General features: G+C 42.3%; 1 protein-coding gene across 3 annotated transcripts in view; it reads right to left on the reverse strand.

Moving 5' to 3' along the window:
- Positions 1 to 14426, reverse strand: part of mfsd1 (major facilitator superfamily domain containing 1) — a 47794-nt gene extending 33368 nt beyond the window's left edge. Inside the window, exons 1-5 of one of the 3 annotated variants that reach the window (XM_085990429.1) lie at positions 14140 to 14424; positions 6558 to 6610; positions 3044 to 3156; positions 2856 to 2898; positions 497 to 564 (exon numbers count right to left, since the gene is read on the reverse strand). In XM_085990429.1, coding sequence (XP_085846555.1) covers positions 497 to 564; positions 2856 to 2898; positions 3044 to 3156; positions 6558 to 6610; positions 14140 to 14293 — 431 coding nt within the window. In that variant the 5' untranslated portion in view covers positions 14294 to 14424. The other 2 variants (XM_085990431.1, XM_085990430.1) reach the window with 2 other exon arrangements.
- Positions 14427 to 14818: the final 392 nt, after the last annotated feature.

Consider the following 14818-nt stretch of genomic DNA (forward strand, 5'->3'; position numbering starts at 1 on the left):
TTTGGGCCGTAAGGGAATCAAGGGATATGGGGATAGGACGGGAAAGTGGAGTTGATGTACAAGATCAGCCATGATCTTATTGAATGGCGGAGCAGGCTCGAGTGGTCGTATGGCCTATTCTTGCTCCTATTCCTTATGTTAATAGAACTTGTAACCTCTTTGTCCACAGCTCTAAGCAATTGTATTGTAGATGCAAGTCAGAAATAGTATCTCCACTGTAGGCCTATGATCTTCTACATGCTGAAAGTAAGGAGCAAAAGATCAACAATGTCACCTCATTACTTTAAGATTTCTTAATTGTGTTTAACTCACAAGCCTAGATGTCCTGATCGGTGCTATCTTAACGATAGCATTAACCAGTTTTGAATAAATGGGTTGATGCCAACATTAAAATAATGCAGATTGGAAAATTTATGGCATTGACCAACAAGTAATCTAGAGCATACTTAGTTGGTTGTCTAGCATTTATACCAATATAAAATAAACATCAACTCACCCAAACACAAATCTTCCCAGTTCCATTAGCCAAAATGCATTCAACAATGCTCCAGTAGCAACAATAACCTTAAAAATAAGAAATGCACTAATTTATATTACTTTCCATCCATCTGAATTTCTTCTCCTTCATTAGGCCTTCCATGCCTTGTAAATGTAACACTCAAAAAAAAAAAAGCTATAGCACAATGACAATACCCTCAATCGTCTCTTTACCAAACTAGTGATCTTGTAACCAAGCTAAAAGGAGGACTCTGCAGTTACTCATTTGCCATTTTGTGATAATCTGATTTCTGGCACCCAGAAAACATAGTCAGATCATGTCTAATAAATTACACATTGTATTGAGTCAGAGACAACATAAGCTTCCATAGGAGCTGTGCTTTATATAAAACCAAAAGGCCAGTATCACGTTAAATGTGGACAGCAGCCCTTTTCAAATGAAGCATTACTGACAATTTGAGAGAAGGCTGTAATTTTCCTTGTGCACATTGACAAGTCTATTTGCCATTTTGGCAAACTCTACGGCCGCGATTTTGCAAATGGATGCGCTTGGGAGCGGGTCAGCTGGTTTCCGGTTTCCAGTCCCGCCCCCAACTGCATCTGGCCCACGGATGTGATTTTACGTCGATTGGCCTGGTTAAGCCCACCCTGCAGACTTGCCGGCCAATTAAGAGGAAGCCGGTCAGATGGCGTCATTTGATAACGCGTCATCTGCCGGTTTTCTTAAAGGGACTACACACAATTTTTCTTTGACAGCTCATTTCTCAGTGTTTGACAGCAATGAGGTGCTGCAAACATTGTACAAAGGTGACCTCTTGCACCCAGGCTCTCCAGTGACTCCCTCCTTAGGCTAGAACAGATGGCAGCTGCAGGTGAGATTACAGAAGCGATCGGTCACTTGTGAGAGAGGTTCTCCCAATGAGGTGACACTGGACAGTCAATTCAAACCTTGTTACCTACAGAAAAGTGTAAATACATTAAAAATGATTTTCCCAACATTCTCTTACCTCTGAAACTCACCAGTGCACCATTGGATCCTTCACACCACTTCTGCAGCTGTCATCAATGTAGAAACATTACAGCAGACTATTATGTCCGTGTGTAATTGAGACACGGACTGCAGGAGTTGGTTATAACAGGTCTTTATTGAGTGGAGACAAACTGGAACTACTATGCAAAAGTTACTACACAGGCTTATATACAGGGGTGGTCACTACTGGTACTGCAGTATACAGGGGCTGCAGAATATAGTTCCTTCTGCAAAGTACATACACTACACAGACTCACAACACGCCACACTTATCTGGCGTGGTGTCTGGACGTCGAGGAACCCGAGGCAGAAGCAGCAAATATGAAAAAGAACCTGTTAACAAGTATCAAGTACCTGTTAACAGCCAAGTGGCTATAATCCTCTTCCCGCCGCTAGGTGTTGGGTCTATGCGCAAATTGGGGACCCGACACTTGGGAAGATTGATTGGAGGCAGGTTGACAGCTGGTTTCCTACCCGCTGAAAATCTTTGCGATTTTGACAGCGCTCCCACCTCCAATCCCGCACTCTGAGGACCGGCAAAATTCCAGCCTACATCTCCTGTGGGCTTTAAAAATTAAATATTTAGACTCCAACATAAGTTCTGCACTTAAAGGAAATTACAATGAAAGGTGTGGAGGAGGAGAAGAAAGGGAGTGCATTACATTTCTCCACGTTCCTCTCTCCCCTTCCCACCAATTACGTATACCAATGTTAGATGATCAATTAAAGCTATTTGGTAACTGTAGTTTGTCACAATGGCTAAAGGTCACAATAGAGAACCACATTAACAACCCTATCAAATAAACAGTGAAGTTGTTAACCCATTATACCAATAAAAAGTGAATGCCTGGAATTTATGTCCACTATTTTATAAATCACATAAGGAGGTCATACAAATGCTAAAGTTACAGTATAAATCCAGAATGGGGACCCTACTGGACATCAGAGCAAAGAGAATGGAGGCTCTCTGGAGGGATGGTTTTATGCCACTTTGGTTTGAAACTGAATAGAGTAGAGCTGCAATTAAAATGTTTAGACACCGCTGTCCACACTGTTGAAACATTTAAAATTTAACTGCTGGGAGAAAATGTCTACATACACACACAAGCTCAAAGCTCTTTTCTGGGCAGCAGAATTGAAGGATCATCTGGGAAATGTAAACAGGGTACTGGCTGGCTGAAGTCTACAGGCACTCAAATAGAATCACGTCTTGAAATTATCTGGTTATCTGACACCAGAGCGCTTCCTCAAGAATGCAGTCTTCCCAGTTCCACCAAGTGCTTTATAAATGAACATAGGTGCACAGCAAATCTGAATTTCTACTCACTTGTCCAACACAGACGAACGAGCTGAAGATTATTGTCCCCAAACTGTAAGAAAAGTTTTAAACATGTCACATTTGTAGCTTTCAAATCACACAATTTCACTTGTTTTTAAACATTACAAAAATTAAGTGTAACAATTTTTTTTTAAATAGTAAGCAGGTGCAATCTCTGTTCTTGTTGATGCTCTTACCGCATTCCGAATACTCTGTCCAGTAAAAATCCTCCAAAAAAGCAAAGGAAAACATTGGGCCAGGAGTACCATGCATACAGTTGCATGAATGTAACAGTATTAACCTTCATATCCTGTCAACAACAAAAAAAGAACAATTTCATACCATGTTGGATTTTCAAATACTGTTGTCAAGAATTCTGAAATCTTACAGAACAACAGAGCCAAGTGCAATGGAGTCACAAAGCAATAATGCGCTACGATGCATAATCAATACTTACAATGATCACCTGGTTTTACATCGGCAAGACATAATGAAATCATATGCCACATCAAGGGACCATCTGAAGAATTTATTTAGATAAGGATTATATTACTGGGAGAAAATTCAAGAATTGAGTGTATTTTCGAGTACTCCTCTTAATTCAAAGCTGTTTAATTCAAATTATCTGATAAGTCCAAATTTTCTAGCACCATTTTCTGACTTTTCTGGGTTGTTTAAGTTGCTATATAAATTATTGGATAATTCAATTTTAACACAAAAACTACTTTGGAACATCAGGAGGGAACTTTACAATGACTGCTCAACAGAAATATCAGGTATTCAAAGTAAAGTTCACAGATTGAGAAAAGGAATAGAAAATCAATTTAAATCCACTGTATTCATCTGTAGTTCAATTTTGGTTTAAATGATTGCTAAACTCAGTTTTAGATTCCAAATTGAGCGTTTTACAATGTTTGCAGCCCATGTTACATATTAATCCACAGCCTGTTGTACAATTCCTGCCAAATTCAGTAGTCAACAGCAAAATAATTAATTTCAACCAATTTATAGTTTGGAAAATTTCCATTAATATTTAGAGTACAAGAAATTCAACAAATTTTACAAAGAAATCAAATTATAACTAAAGAAATAACAATTTCATTGACAAACACATTATTAAAAAAAAGCAACATTTGGAAACCAACCAGTGCACCACAATGGACCATTTCTATTATCTCGGCGCAAGTTTCTTATATGAACCCACAATTCCTAACATAAGCATGCACTAGGAAGTGCATATTCTCCTCTAATTTTACACCTCTGACATCACATACTGCAACTGCGATATCAGCCCTCCAATGTGCTTCATGAAATCAGTTTCTCACTTTGCAATGTGGAAGCAGTTTCCTGGTTTGTGTTTTCGTAGCAATGTTACTTGCATCTGTGCTAAGCTCAAACCATGTACACCTCTGCCTCACAAAAGAACATGAATGTTTGGGTGTTGAATACCAAATATTGCATGAGAGCCCTCACCCTCACATCAAAAGTATTCATAAAAAACAGGAATAAGCATGTGTTTATTGGGCTATTTTTTTCACAAAGTCATCATTTCCAAATCATGCATTCCTGAATATAACGGCAATTGCTTCAACTGGAGAGTTACATAAATAAAAAAGGCACAAACCAGTCAAAAGCACTGGCATTTACATACTACAATTTGGTTACATATTTTATGGGTAGGTTACACCAGGAACACAAGCATTCATTAACCAATGTTAAACATTGAAAAACAGCAGATATGAGCTGCCCTATCTTTCAAAGGGACTGGAGCCAAAAGGTCAAACTCACTCACTGGGGAAAAGCACAATGGAAGTGTTAACTTGGCATGATCATTGCTATGATTGTTTTATTCACATGATGCATGAAAGATGCCACTTTTTATATTATACTTACTTCTGTGAACAATATACATTAACAAGCTTGCTAGGCATCTCAGAGAGCATTAATAGTCAGCCATGCAGGGTGGGACTGGAGTCGCATGTAGGCCAGAATGGGAAGTGGTGGCAAGCTCCCTTCCCCAAACCAGTTAGGTTTTTAATGGCAGTGCAGAAGCTTTCAGGGTGCTTTATCCCCTGGTGCCAGTCCACAAGTTACCAGATTTAATTTAAGAACTTTTGCTATGGCGGGATTTAAACTCTCAGCCTCTGGGTTGCTAATCCAATACCATAACCACAACACTAATGTACCACTGTTATACTGCTACAAAAAAAGCTATACCCTGTGCCTTGACTTATACCACATCTACTTCCAAATTAGTTTCGTGATTTCACTTTTTTTGTAGAATATATAAGTTTTCCTCCTATGTTTTCCATTAACTGCTTGGTAGAAATAAATAACTGATGAAATCATGACATTTTATTGTAGCTTATATCTGATTTGCAAATGGGAGACAAATCAACATACAATTATCTTCTGTCTGACACCGAACACAAAAATTAACCGCTATACAAAGCAAAACCTGGGTAGGTTTTTAAATGTCATAGCTCAAGCCTCATCAACCACTCCCACCACCACGCCACAGCCACATCACAACTGAATTGGTTTCAGAGCATTTAATGGCATCATGGTTCTGATATACAACTCAGTAAAAAAGCAAACCACAGAAACATGTAGGCCAAGAGTTTCTGCTCAAACTCATTTGCATATCACCAAACGCAAACTCTCATGAACCAGCACAATCGGGCAGCATTTTAGAATGTAATATTTAAAAAGTATATTTTTAAAAATTCTTTGCTATATTTAAGAGTGGTAACCTGGTGCAGCTTTATTAATACAGCTGAAAATGGGTTTATCACAAAAAAATAAGCATTTTTAATTAGTGTTCAGTCCACCACCTGTGAGTAACCTGATTTTAAATAACTGAAAATGACTTTAAAAAAACTACAGAATCATTTACGAGTTACATTGGTGTACAGTAATCAATTGCTTAGTAAATTGAAAAAATATTAAAAGCTTTTAAGACGTGCCATTTAGTGTCCTTGCGCCTAAAAAAAGGCTTAATTTTAAGAGCCTCCTCGAAGGCCCGCAAACGAGCACAATTAGCGGAAGCTCACAATGGTGATTCAATCGATCTGGGGGTGTTGGCAGTTTTGTGGGCAGAGCCACAACTGTGTTCTTATGATAGCAAAATACTGCAGATGCTGGAAATCTGAAATAACAACAGAAAATGCTGGAAAAACTCAGCATTTTGGATTTCCCCAGCATTTTCTGTTGTTATTTCGGATTTCCAGCGCCTGGCCTGCTGAGTTTTTCCAGCATTTACTGTGTTCTTATGGTTGTGCTTAGAATGTTTAAACACAAAAAAATCTTCAAACTGCTAGCAAAGTCGTAAAATTGTCCCAAAAATAAAAATTTAAACTGTTTCAGGCAGACGCTGTTCAGACGCCTATGCATTTCATTTATTACAGAATGCACTCTTCATTTTAACATTTTCTTTTAAGAGAGGTGGTTTATACAGACTCAGCAACCACTGCTGCATTCATGTAACAGATTTACTGATTTATACAAAAGTGTAATTGAAGTTAACACATAACTATTAAACGGTGGCAAAATATCTGAAATATTTAATGTGCATGAGTGTCACAGAATTCAAGGTACAGATAACATAGGAATCATACAATAAATATTCATAGTACTACGTGCACTACAATAAGTTTCTCTAAAGTTAGTAAGTGCTATAATGTTTACGATTTTCAACTGTTCAACACTTACGCTCATAACTTGGGTCTGCAAAGCAGCCGGGTTATCATAGCAGAAATAGCTACCTGAAAAAAAAAAACAATTAATGTATACACAAAGCCGAAACATGCCTGGCCAGCCAACTGACTGATGTAAAATGGAATCATGCAATTTACACCACTATCAATATCCCGAGATCCCAAACTCAGCTAGGCCATCAGGGAGGCATGGGGATTCAAACAGGCTTTACTGAAACCATTCCCATATTCTATCTGGTGCCCAGCAAGAGGGGCCATTTGTACATAGATGCCAACCATCAGCATTTCGCACAGTGACCACTTGTCAGCGTCAGTGACAAAGAACAGCACTAGATTTATAGCTCTGCATGGCCCCAAGTCACCCCAGAATGCTGTAGGGAGCAGTACTAAAAATACAAGATTTGTGCCTGCGAGATTGAAATGTACAAGAGTTTGCATTTCTTTAGGCCACTGAAGACCATAATCAGTAAAGCTCAGTTTACAAATGCCATGACACACCTTGACTCTGGTGGTATTGGTGAAGGACCTGAGCTTTGCACACAGCATCTACATTTTTTTTGTAAGCAGCCAGCATTTTTCAACTAGTATGCACACAAAGCATTTTCTGGCAAAATCAGCACGGGATCCAACTTCCTGTACTGCCACGGTTATCTCATAAACAAGCGAATGTGTGCCGTTCTGCACATGAACAATAGCACCAGATAGTTCCTGCATTCCTAAGGTTGAGTGGCAAATGTGAGGTTACCCAGCACACAATTGCATTATGCAAAGATGTATGGCTCACCATCCCCATGGTTGAATACCTCTTCTGAACACTGGGCTTCACTGTATTCAGAAATTGTGGGATCAATAATGCCTCTGCTGGGTCCCCTTGCCCACTAACCCACATGCTCCCACCTGCCCTAGCCCTGAACCCAGCTCTTTCTCTACTTCCTCTCCATCTCCCATCATGCCCGCTCAAAGCTCATCTTGTCCTGGAGAACCACCTCTTGCTCCTTGGAGCCCATTCCCAATAAACCACTGACCACCCGACTTCCCTTTATAGCCCCCAGTAGAGCTGACATTGTAAATGGTTGCCTCTCCTTGGGTACCTTCATCCTCACTCCCTTTCAAACTGCCCTCATCACACTTCTGCTCAGAAAACCCACCCTCGACCCCTGTCCTTGCAAACTACCACAATCACCAACTTTCCTTTCCTCTCCAAAGTCCTTGAATATGTTGTTGCCTTCCAAATCCATGCATATCTTTCACGCAACTCCCTCTTTGAAGCTCTCTAATCAGGTTTCCATCCCTGCCATGGCACCGAAATGGCCATAACCAAAGTCACAAGTGACATCTTCTATGATTGTGACCATGGTGCAGTATCCCTCCTCACTACAATTTCCTTCAGTTAAGCCTGGAGAAGACTGAAGTCACACACTCCATGCCTTCATCACCAATTCCATTCCCCTTCCCAATGGCTCAGGCTGATCTTTACTTTAAAAATCGCTCACCTCCAGCTATTTAAACATCAAACCCCAGCAGAACTTTAGTTTATCCCCCATAGCCGTTTATTTCCAGCCAACTTGACTCCATTTTTATTCAAACTGCGACCATCACCTCCCTCCCATTCTAGATTTTTGTCCCTGTCCCTTCCCCCACTGCCACGAATTCCAACTACCGACTGCCAAATGCCATGTCTTGATTGTTGATTCCCCGAGGGCTGCCTTGATCACAAATAGCCCAGTCCTGCCGACAGGAAAGTACCAAAGGGAGCAGTTTGAGAGCTCCATGCCAGGCAGAGAAATTTGCAGATACAGTATTTGGCATCATTGAGAAAAAGGTTGCAGTGCTGGAGGTTAGAGAGATAAGGAGTGATTTTTTTTTAAAGCACAATTCAAATTCAAATCACCAATGTTCCCTCTAAGCTGCACACGTGCTTGGCTGCGCAGCATTCTTGAATGGGCAGCACAGTTAAATAAACAGGCTGCGCACATAACCCTACACTGCAGGCTCGGTCAACCAAGGTTCCCCAGCCAATCGGTGCGAGAAGGCGGGACTCTCGGGACACACGTCAGTGGCTGGACAGGCCTGCCAATCACACGGTTCCCATCAAGATGAGGTTACAATGCAGCTGCCTGCCTGGAGTCAGGGTTGCCGGGGCGAAGGTGCAGTGTGCAGTGGGAGTGCGAGTGCAGCCGAGGGCGTTAATAGACAGTCATAGGCAACTCAGTAAGTACCTCAGCAACCCGAGTGTTTCCCAGCACGCAAACCTGGCCAGTAACAAGAGTAATGTTAAGTTAACTTAAGAAACATTAGCCCTGAATGTACGAGGTGCACACGCGCCCATAGGGGCCGCACAAGTGCCGGGTTTAGGCATGCGAAGCGCATGAGCTGAAACCCGGAACTTGCAATCTGTCAAGAATTCTCGACAGATCATCAGCATGCCCAAGAAAAGGGCCTCTGCGGGTGGAGAGTTGCGCTATTTGCTCAACTTCCACCCGCTGAAAGGCCATCGAATTCTTACACCTGGTAAAAGCAGATGTGAGGCCTGCTTTTACCAGCATAAAAGAGTTAAAAAAGAGAAAAGTAAGATTTTATCACTCAGTTATAAATTAAAAACCCTGTCCAATAAGGTACGGTTATAGTAAGCCCCGTTAAAACATATTTTAAAAAAAAATTATAAATAAAATTTGTGTTTAACATTTAATTAAAGCAATTTTCATTAATTTTACATATGTAATAATTTTCATTTATTTATTTCAGTGTGTTGGTGCATTTTTGCAGTCACCCCCATTCATACTTTTGACAGTATGCACGGAACTGCCAAAAGTATGAAGGGGGATTCCCTTCTTCCATTGGTTGGGCTGGCCCAGGAGATCCCAGGGGCGCTTGCGAACCGCCTGCGCCCCGGGATACGTGGGCCTCTGCGCATTTCCAAGAGGAGAGGCCCAGGATCAGAAGCCTCCGTATCTACAGAGCCAGCAGGTAGGTTTGTAGAATTTTTTCTGATCGGAGGCATCTGCCCGCAGGAAGCCTCCGATCGGAAATTCAGGGCCTTTATTTTACTCATCTGCAGAGCTATTGGCCACACTGGTAAGTCCACTGGAGCTGCTTTGGGGAGGCCAGAAATTGTATCGGGCGTGGATCGAACAGGTCTCAGCCTTTGTTGGCAGTTTCTGTGGGGACTTGTTTGAGACAGAACCTCCATCTGCCCCAAAAATGGCCTCTGATGTCAGGAATTTCCTCATCCTCAGCCTGGTTTATGCAAAGCAGCCAGTATGCCTGCATTCCAAACAAGTCATAGCCAGAGGGTTCAGACATGGGTCTTAACCAAAAATGCAATCATTACCAGAAAATCAGTCCCCCTTTACAAGGGAGCGAACAGCCCTTTTAAAAAAAACTGTTGTGCCAGTGATGCCAATGATTCTGCAGTACTTAACACAAATATAACTGCTACCCTTTTTTTAAGGCTCAATTACTTTTGGATCAACCGTTTGATTTGACACCAGTTTTTGGCCCATTCACTATGATCCTCAATTTTAACATGCAAAGGCTGAAACACTTCGCTTCAGAGAATCACAATTACAGCAGTGAATATTTAAATACAACAACAAGAAGTATTTATATAGCGCCTTTAACAGAGTAAAACGTCCCAAGGTGCTTTACAGGAGTGCTATAAGACAAAATAGAACAATTTGAGGCAAGAAATCAGCTTGTGAGCAGTGCACCTCAGAAGGAAATATAAACATTCCTATAGCATCTGAAATCAAGACATATACTTGGGATATACAAAGCACACATTCTTGCAGTATTGAACTGTCAGAGCCAATGCACACCCAAGTTTAATGTGCGGAGAATGTCAATAGACATGGTTGAGCATTGCTTCTGTGGAATTGGGCCTAAGCCTCCACTATCATGGCAATAAGTTTGTAGTGAAGTGAGAGCAAGGCCCATAAGGCTGGACTGAAGGAAGGTAATTGGATGGTGGTAGTAAGGTCGGTGGTGATAAGGATTGCAGGACTGTTGGGTGTATTTGAGGTGGGAGAGATGATGGTTCATGTAAAGCACTCTTAGATGGCCAGTTTTCCAAGAGCTCTGACAGCTAGGGACACTGATGGTCGATGTTGTTCCTGCTCTTCCTCCACTTCATGCTGCCCAGGTAGTGGTAAGGGGTAGTACGTCATTATGGAAAAGTTATGCAGCAGACAACTGCAAATCTGGATACCCATTCAGGATTGTACAAGAGAGCTCTGGAATATACCGCGCTTTGAAATAAACAGGCCGCACACAACTTCGTCGTGGCATGCGGCACCAGGTAATGTAAACTGCCCATGGACAAAAAAGTAGTGCTCAGAGGAGTTTGTAGCCCACCCAGTACAAAGAAAATTTAGAGGGGACATTGCAAATCCCCCAATAATTTGAATTAAGCAACGCTGAATCATCAACGAACTGTAAAGTTCATCGGGAGCAAGGGACCACTCACAGGGATAGCACTGAGAGTAACAGAAATATCTGGTGAAGACCTAAAAATATAAAAGGAAATGTTTCAAAAACTTCCAATAGTTAAAAGTAGAAAGAGGATAAACTTGAAAGTATAACATTGCTACTGCACTCATGTTGGCCCACATAGAATTCTCATATATTACACAGAGATTGAGCAGACGCACAAGTTGCAGCCTTTTATTTCAAAGAACCATGCAATTAATATTTCAAGACAAAACTTGAACATATTGACTAGATTATTTTTAGCCTCCAAGTCATGAGTTATGCTATTATAGAAGTATTAATAAAAGAGTATCCATATAAATAAACTGGTGTTTCCAACCCAACCGCATTAGTAACTTCCAGCACCTTCCATATAGAAAGCAGACTGGACCAGCTACAAAATCATCAACTGGAGGGATTACCAATAATTGACCCTACATCATACTCGGACATCAAGGAAACCAATTTTTATTTATTTGGCAGAGCTTCATGTCCCTGCATACAAAAAGATTACCTCTATGTAGTCTTTCCTCACATCGGACAAATGTTTGGTGTATCAGAAAGTTTGACTCTCACCTAAAAAAAAAAATTCAACCAAACTTCCGTTTCATCACTTGACTAGCTACAGCCCCCATTTCGCACACTACAAAATGTTCTCAAACTCAGCTATATCTGCCTCATAGCTGTTAATATAAATGTTATTCCACAAGCAAGGTTGATAGCACACGCCATTCCCCAAGTCTCTCAACTTTGCATTTCTTCGCATTAAACAACATCTGCCACTAGACAGCTGAGCTCCCCAGGTAACCTGTACTGGTCTCCTTTTTTCACGATGACGCTTCTCAAGTGGTAAATACTTTGGCCCGTAATTTGCAGTCAGCGGCGAAACAAAGGTGTTCGTCGCTGGCCCCAAAGTAAGCTTCCCACAATCCTCGCGATCTCTGTGGTGAGAAGTTGGGCTTTTTCAACGTGTAGTTGAAATCAGTGGAAGTTCCTTACACGAGCTGCTGCGACGTCAACAAGCTATCTAAGCAGCCAATCACAATGCAGAATTCTCACAAATCGAGAATCAGGAAGTGAGTAAGCGCCTTTGATTCTAACTTTTTAAAAAGTTAGAGAGTAAAACAAAGATTGGGGTTGTCACATGGGGAAAAGGTAAACCTGAAATAAAGGTGAACAAACTTCTTTAAAAAATTTAAAGTTTCTTAAAAATTGTAATTTTTATTAAAATGGATAAAATTGACACTCCACAAAATTTTAATGACTTTTGCAGGGCCATAACATTTGTTTTGCAGTCAATACGCTGTTAAAACCCCAGTTACATCTAATCCAAAAGGGTCTAACTTTTAATGGGGTATTTAATAGTGGTGGTACTGCGGACGATCCAAAGTTTTGTCAGTTTCCCTGATTTTGGCGGGGAAGGGCACACGCAGCCAGTGTCGGAGATGTGAATGAATGACTGCAACTTCAGGATTTCCACGTTAGGATGCACGAGCGCTACATCCTGAAGTTGCGGTCAGTCCACCGCAAATTACAGGCCCATGCTCCATTTCCCTTATAAAAGTCTGATTCACTCTAACCTCACCCCCTTGAGCCTATTACTAATTAAAATGACCGTGAAAATTACCGCCATTTTTGAAGTAACATAAACTATCACACATACATGTTTGAACTCAAAAACTCAGCAAGATCGGATTCTTACATTCCTTGTGACAGAGGGAGGCAATATACACTTAATAGCACAGTTTTAAAGAGTGTGCAGGGACAGAGGGACCGGGGAGTTAATGTGCATAGGTCCCTGAAGGTAGCGGGACATATAGAGAGAGCGGTTAGCAAAGCATACGGGATCTTGGGCTTCATAAATAGAGGTATTGAGTACAAAAGTAGAGAAGTTATGCTAAACCTTTTTAAAGCACTGGTTTGGCCACAACTGGAGTATTGCGTCCAGTTCTGGTCACCACTTTTGGAAGGCTGTGAAGGCCCTTGAGAGGGTGCAGAAGAAATTTACCAGAATGGTTCCGGGGATGGGGGAATCTTAGCTACAAGGACAGGTTGGAGAAGCTGGATTTGTTTTCATTAGAGCAAAGGAGGTTGAGGGGTGATTTGACAGAGGTGTACAAGATTATGACGGGTTTGGATAGGCTAGACAGGGAAAGCTGTTCTCACTAGTTGATGGTACAATGACTAGGGAACACAGATTTAAGGTTTTGGGCTAGAGATACAGTGAGGAAAAACTTTTTTTACGCAGCGAGTGGTGATGACCTGGAACTCGTTGCCGATGACCTGGAACTCGAAGTGGTGGAAGCGGAGACACTCGATGTTTTCAAGGAGAGACCAGATAAGCACTTGAGGGAAATAAACTTGCAGGGCTACTGGGATAGAGCAGGGAATGGGACTGACTGGATTGCTCTGGTGAGCCCACATGGACTCGGTGGGCCGAATGGTCTCCTTCTGTGCCGTAATGACTCTCTTCCAGTTTTCCAAACCGCCATAATTGCATCTTCCACAGAGTACAAACCATGATGGTGTCAAAAACTAAAGTTGACACATCAATATCTAAAAGTCTAAGACGACTTTGCGGTGAACTATTAAGCAAATCATGTTATTAAGCAAATCATGTGTATCCTATCCCAAAGTGCACGCGTGAGCAAAACAGCTTCTTGCGCAAACCACCAACTTCAAGAGAAAGTTTCGTGTAACATAAACACCGCACACTTCAGATTCACAGGAAGTTACACAAAAGTCACAAGACAGCCCACACCTCATTCGCATCTGCAGCAGTCACAAGTGAAGTCACTCAACCACTTTATGTAAATTCTCCAACTGTAACTAATGTTAGGTATGCTGAGAGATGAAACATCTGAATGGTGAGACGACATAAGCCAGCAGTGGGGCAGGTTCCAAACACCAAGCAGCGACAGAGCCCCGGCAGAATCTTCAAACCAGCTTCACCCACAACACAAGCACCGGCCGGCCGGCCTGCTGTGAAATGGCTGGCCTTGGCTTGTCAGCGGCGGGGCAGCAGCGAGTGAAGCCGCGCCGCCGGACAGGGCCGGGGTTAGTTGCCGATCCTCAGTCACAGCGGCTCACAGTCTCGGGGACGGACTCACCGAAGCCCAGGAAACACATCAGGGCCAGCACTACGAAACGGTGCGGCCATCTCCGGGGGTCGCACAGGGCACCACCGCAGCCTTGGCCCGGCTCCCAAGCTCGGTCGCCATCCTGCCCGTCCAGCAAGGCTTCCCTCTCCGCCTCTGCGGCCATTCTGTCGCCGCTCGGCCAGCCGCCGCCTCCCGTTCTCACATGAGCCAGATCCACACTTCCTGGAGACGCGACGGGAACTTCCTGGAGACGGATGGAGATCCTCAACCACTTCAAACTCCCCCAGCACTGTAGAGAGTCAGCAACAGAGCACAGGCACTTTGTGGTTTAAAATAATCTTAATATTCATCATTCTCAAAATAAACACAGCACCAAATGGTTTGGAAGTCATGTCATCCTAATCCTACTAATCACATAAATGTCACACTGTTCACATTTCCATTGATGTTGACAGTTCTACTGACAGAAGGAAATATTAAATATAAGAAAGCAAAATCTACCTCTCCATCTACTATTAAAAACTAGCTGGAGTGCCCGACGGTGCCGAGGGTTTTTTGAGGGGATGTTTTTGTTGGAAGAGAGAGAGAGTGAGAGTGGGGGGAGTAGAGAGAGACGGGAGTACAGAGAGACCGGGGGGGGAGGGAGGGAGAGGGGGGGGGGGGGGAGTACAGAGAGACCGGGGAGGGA

Source organism: Somniosus microcephalus, chromosome 6 (assembly GCF_052327205.1).
Source record: "Somniosus microcephalus isolate GS21.2 chromosome 6, FLI_Smic_1.0, whole genome shotgun sequence".
Lineage (NCBI taxonomy): Eukaryota > Metazoa > Chordata > Chondrichthyes > Squaliformes > Somniosidae > Somniosus > Somniosus microcephalus.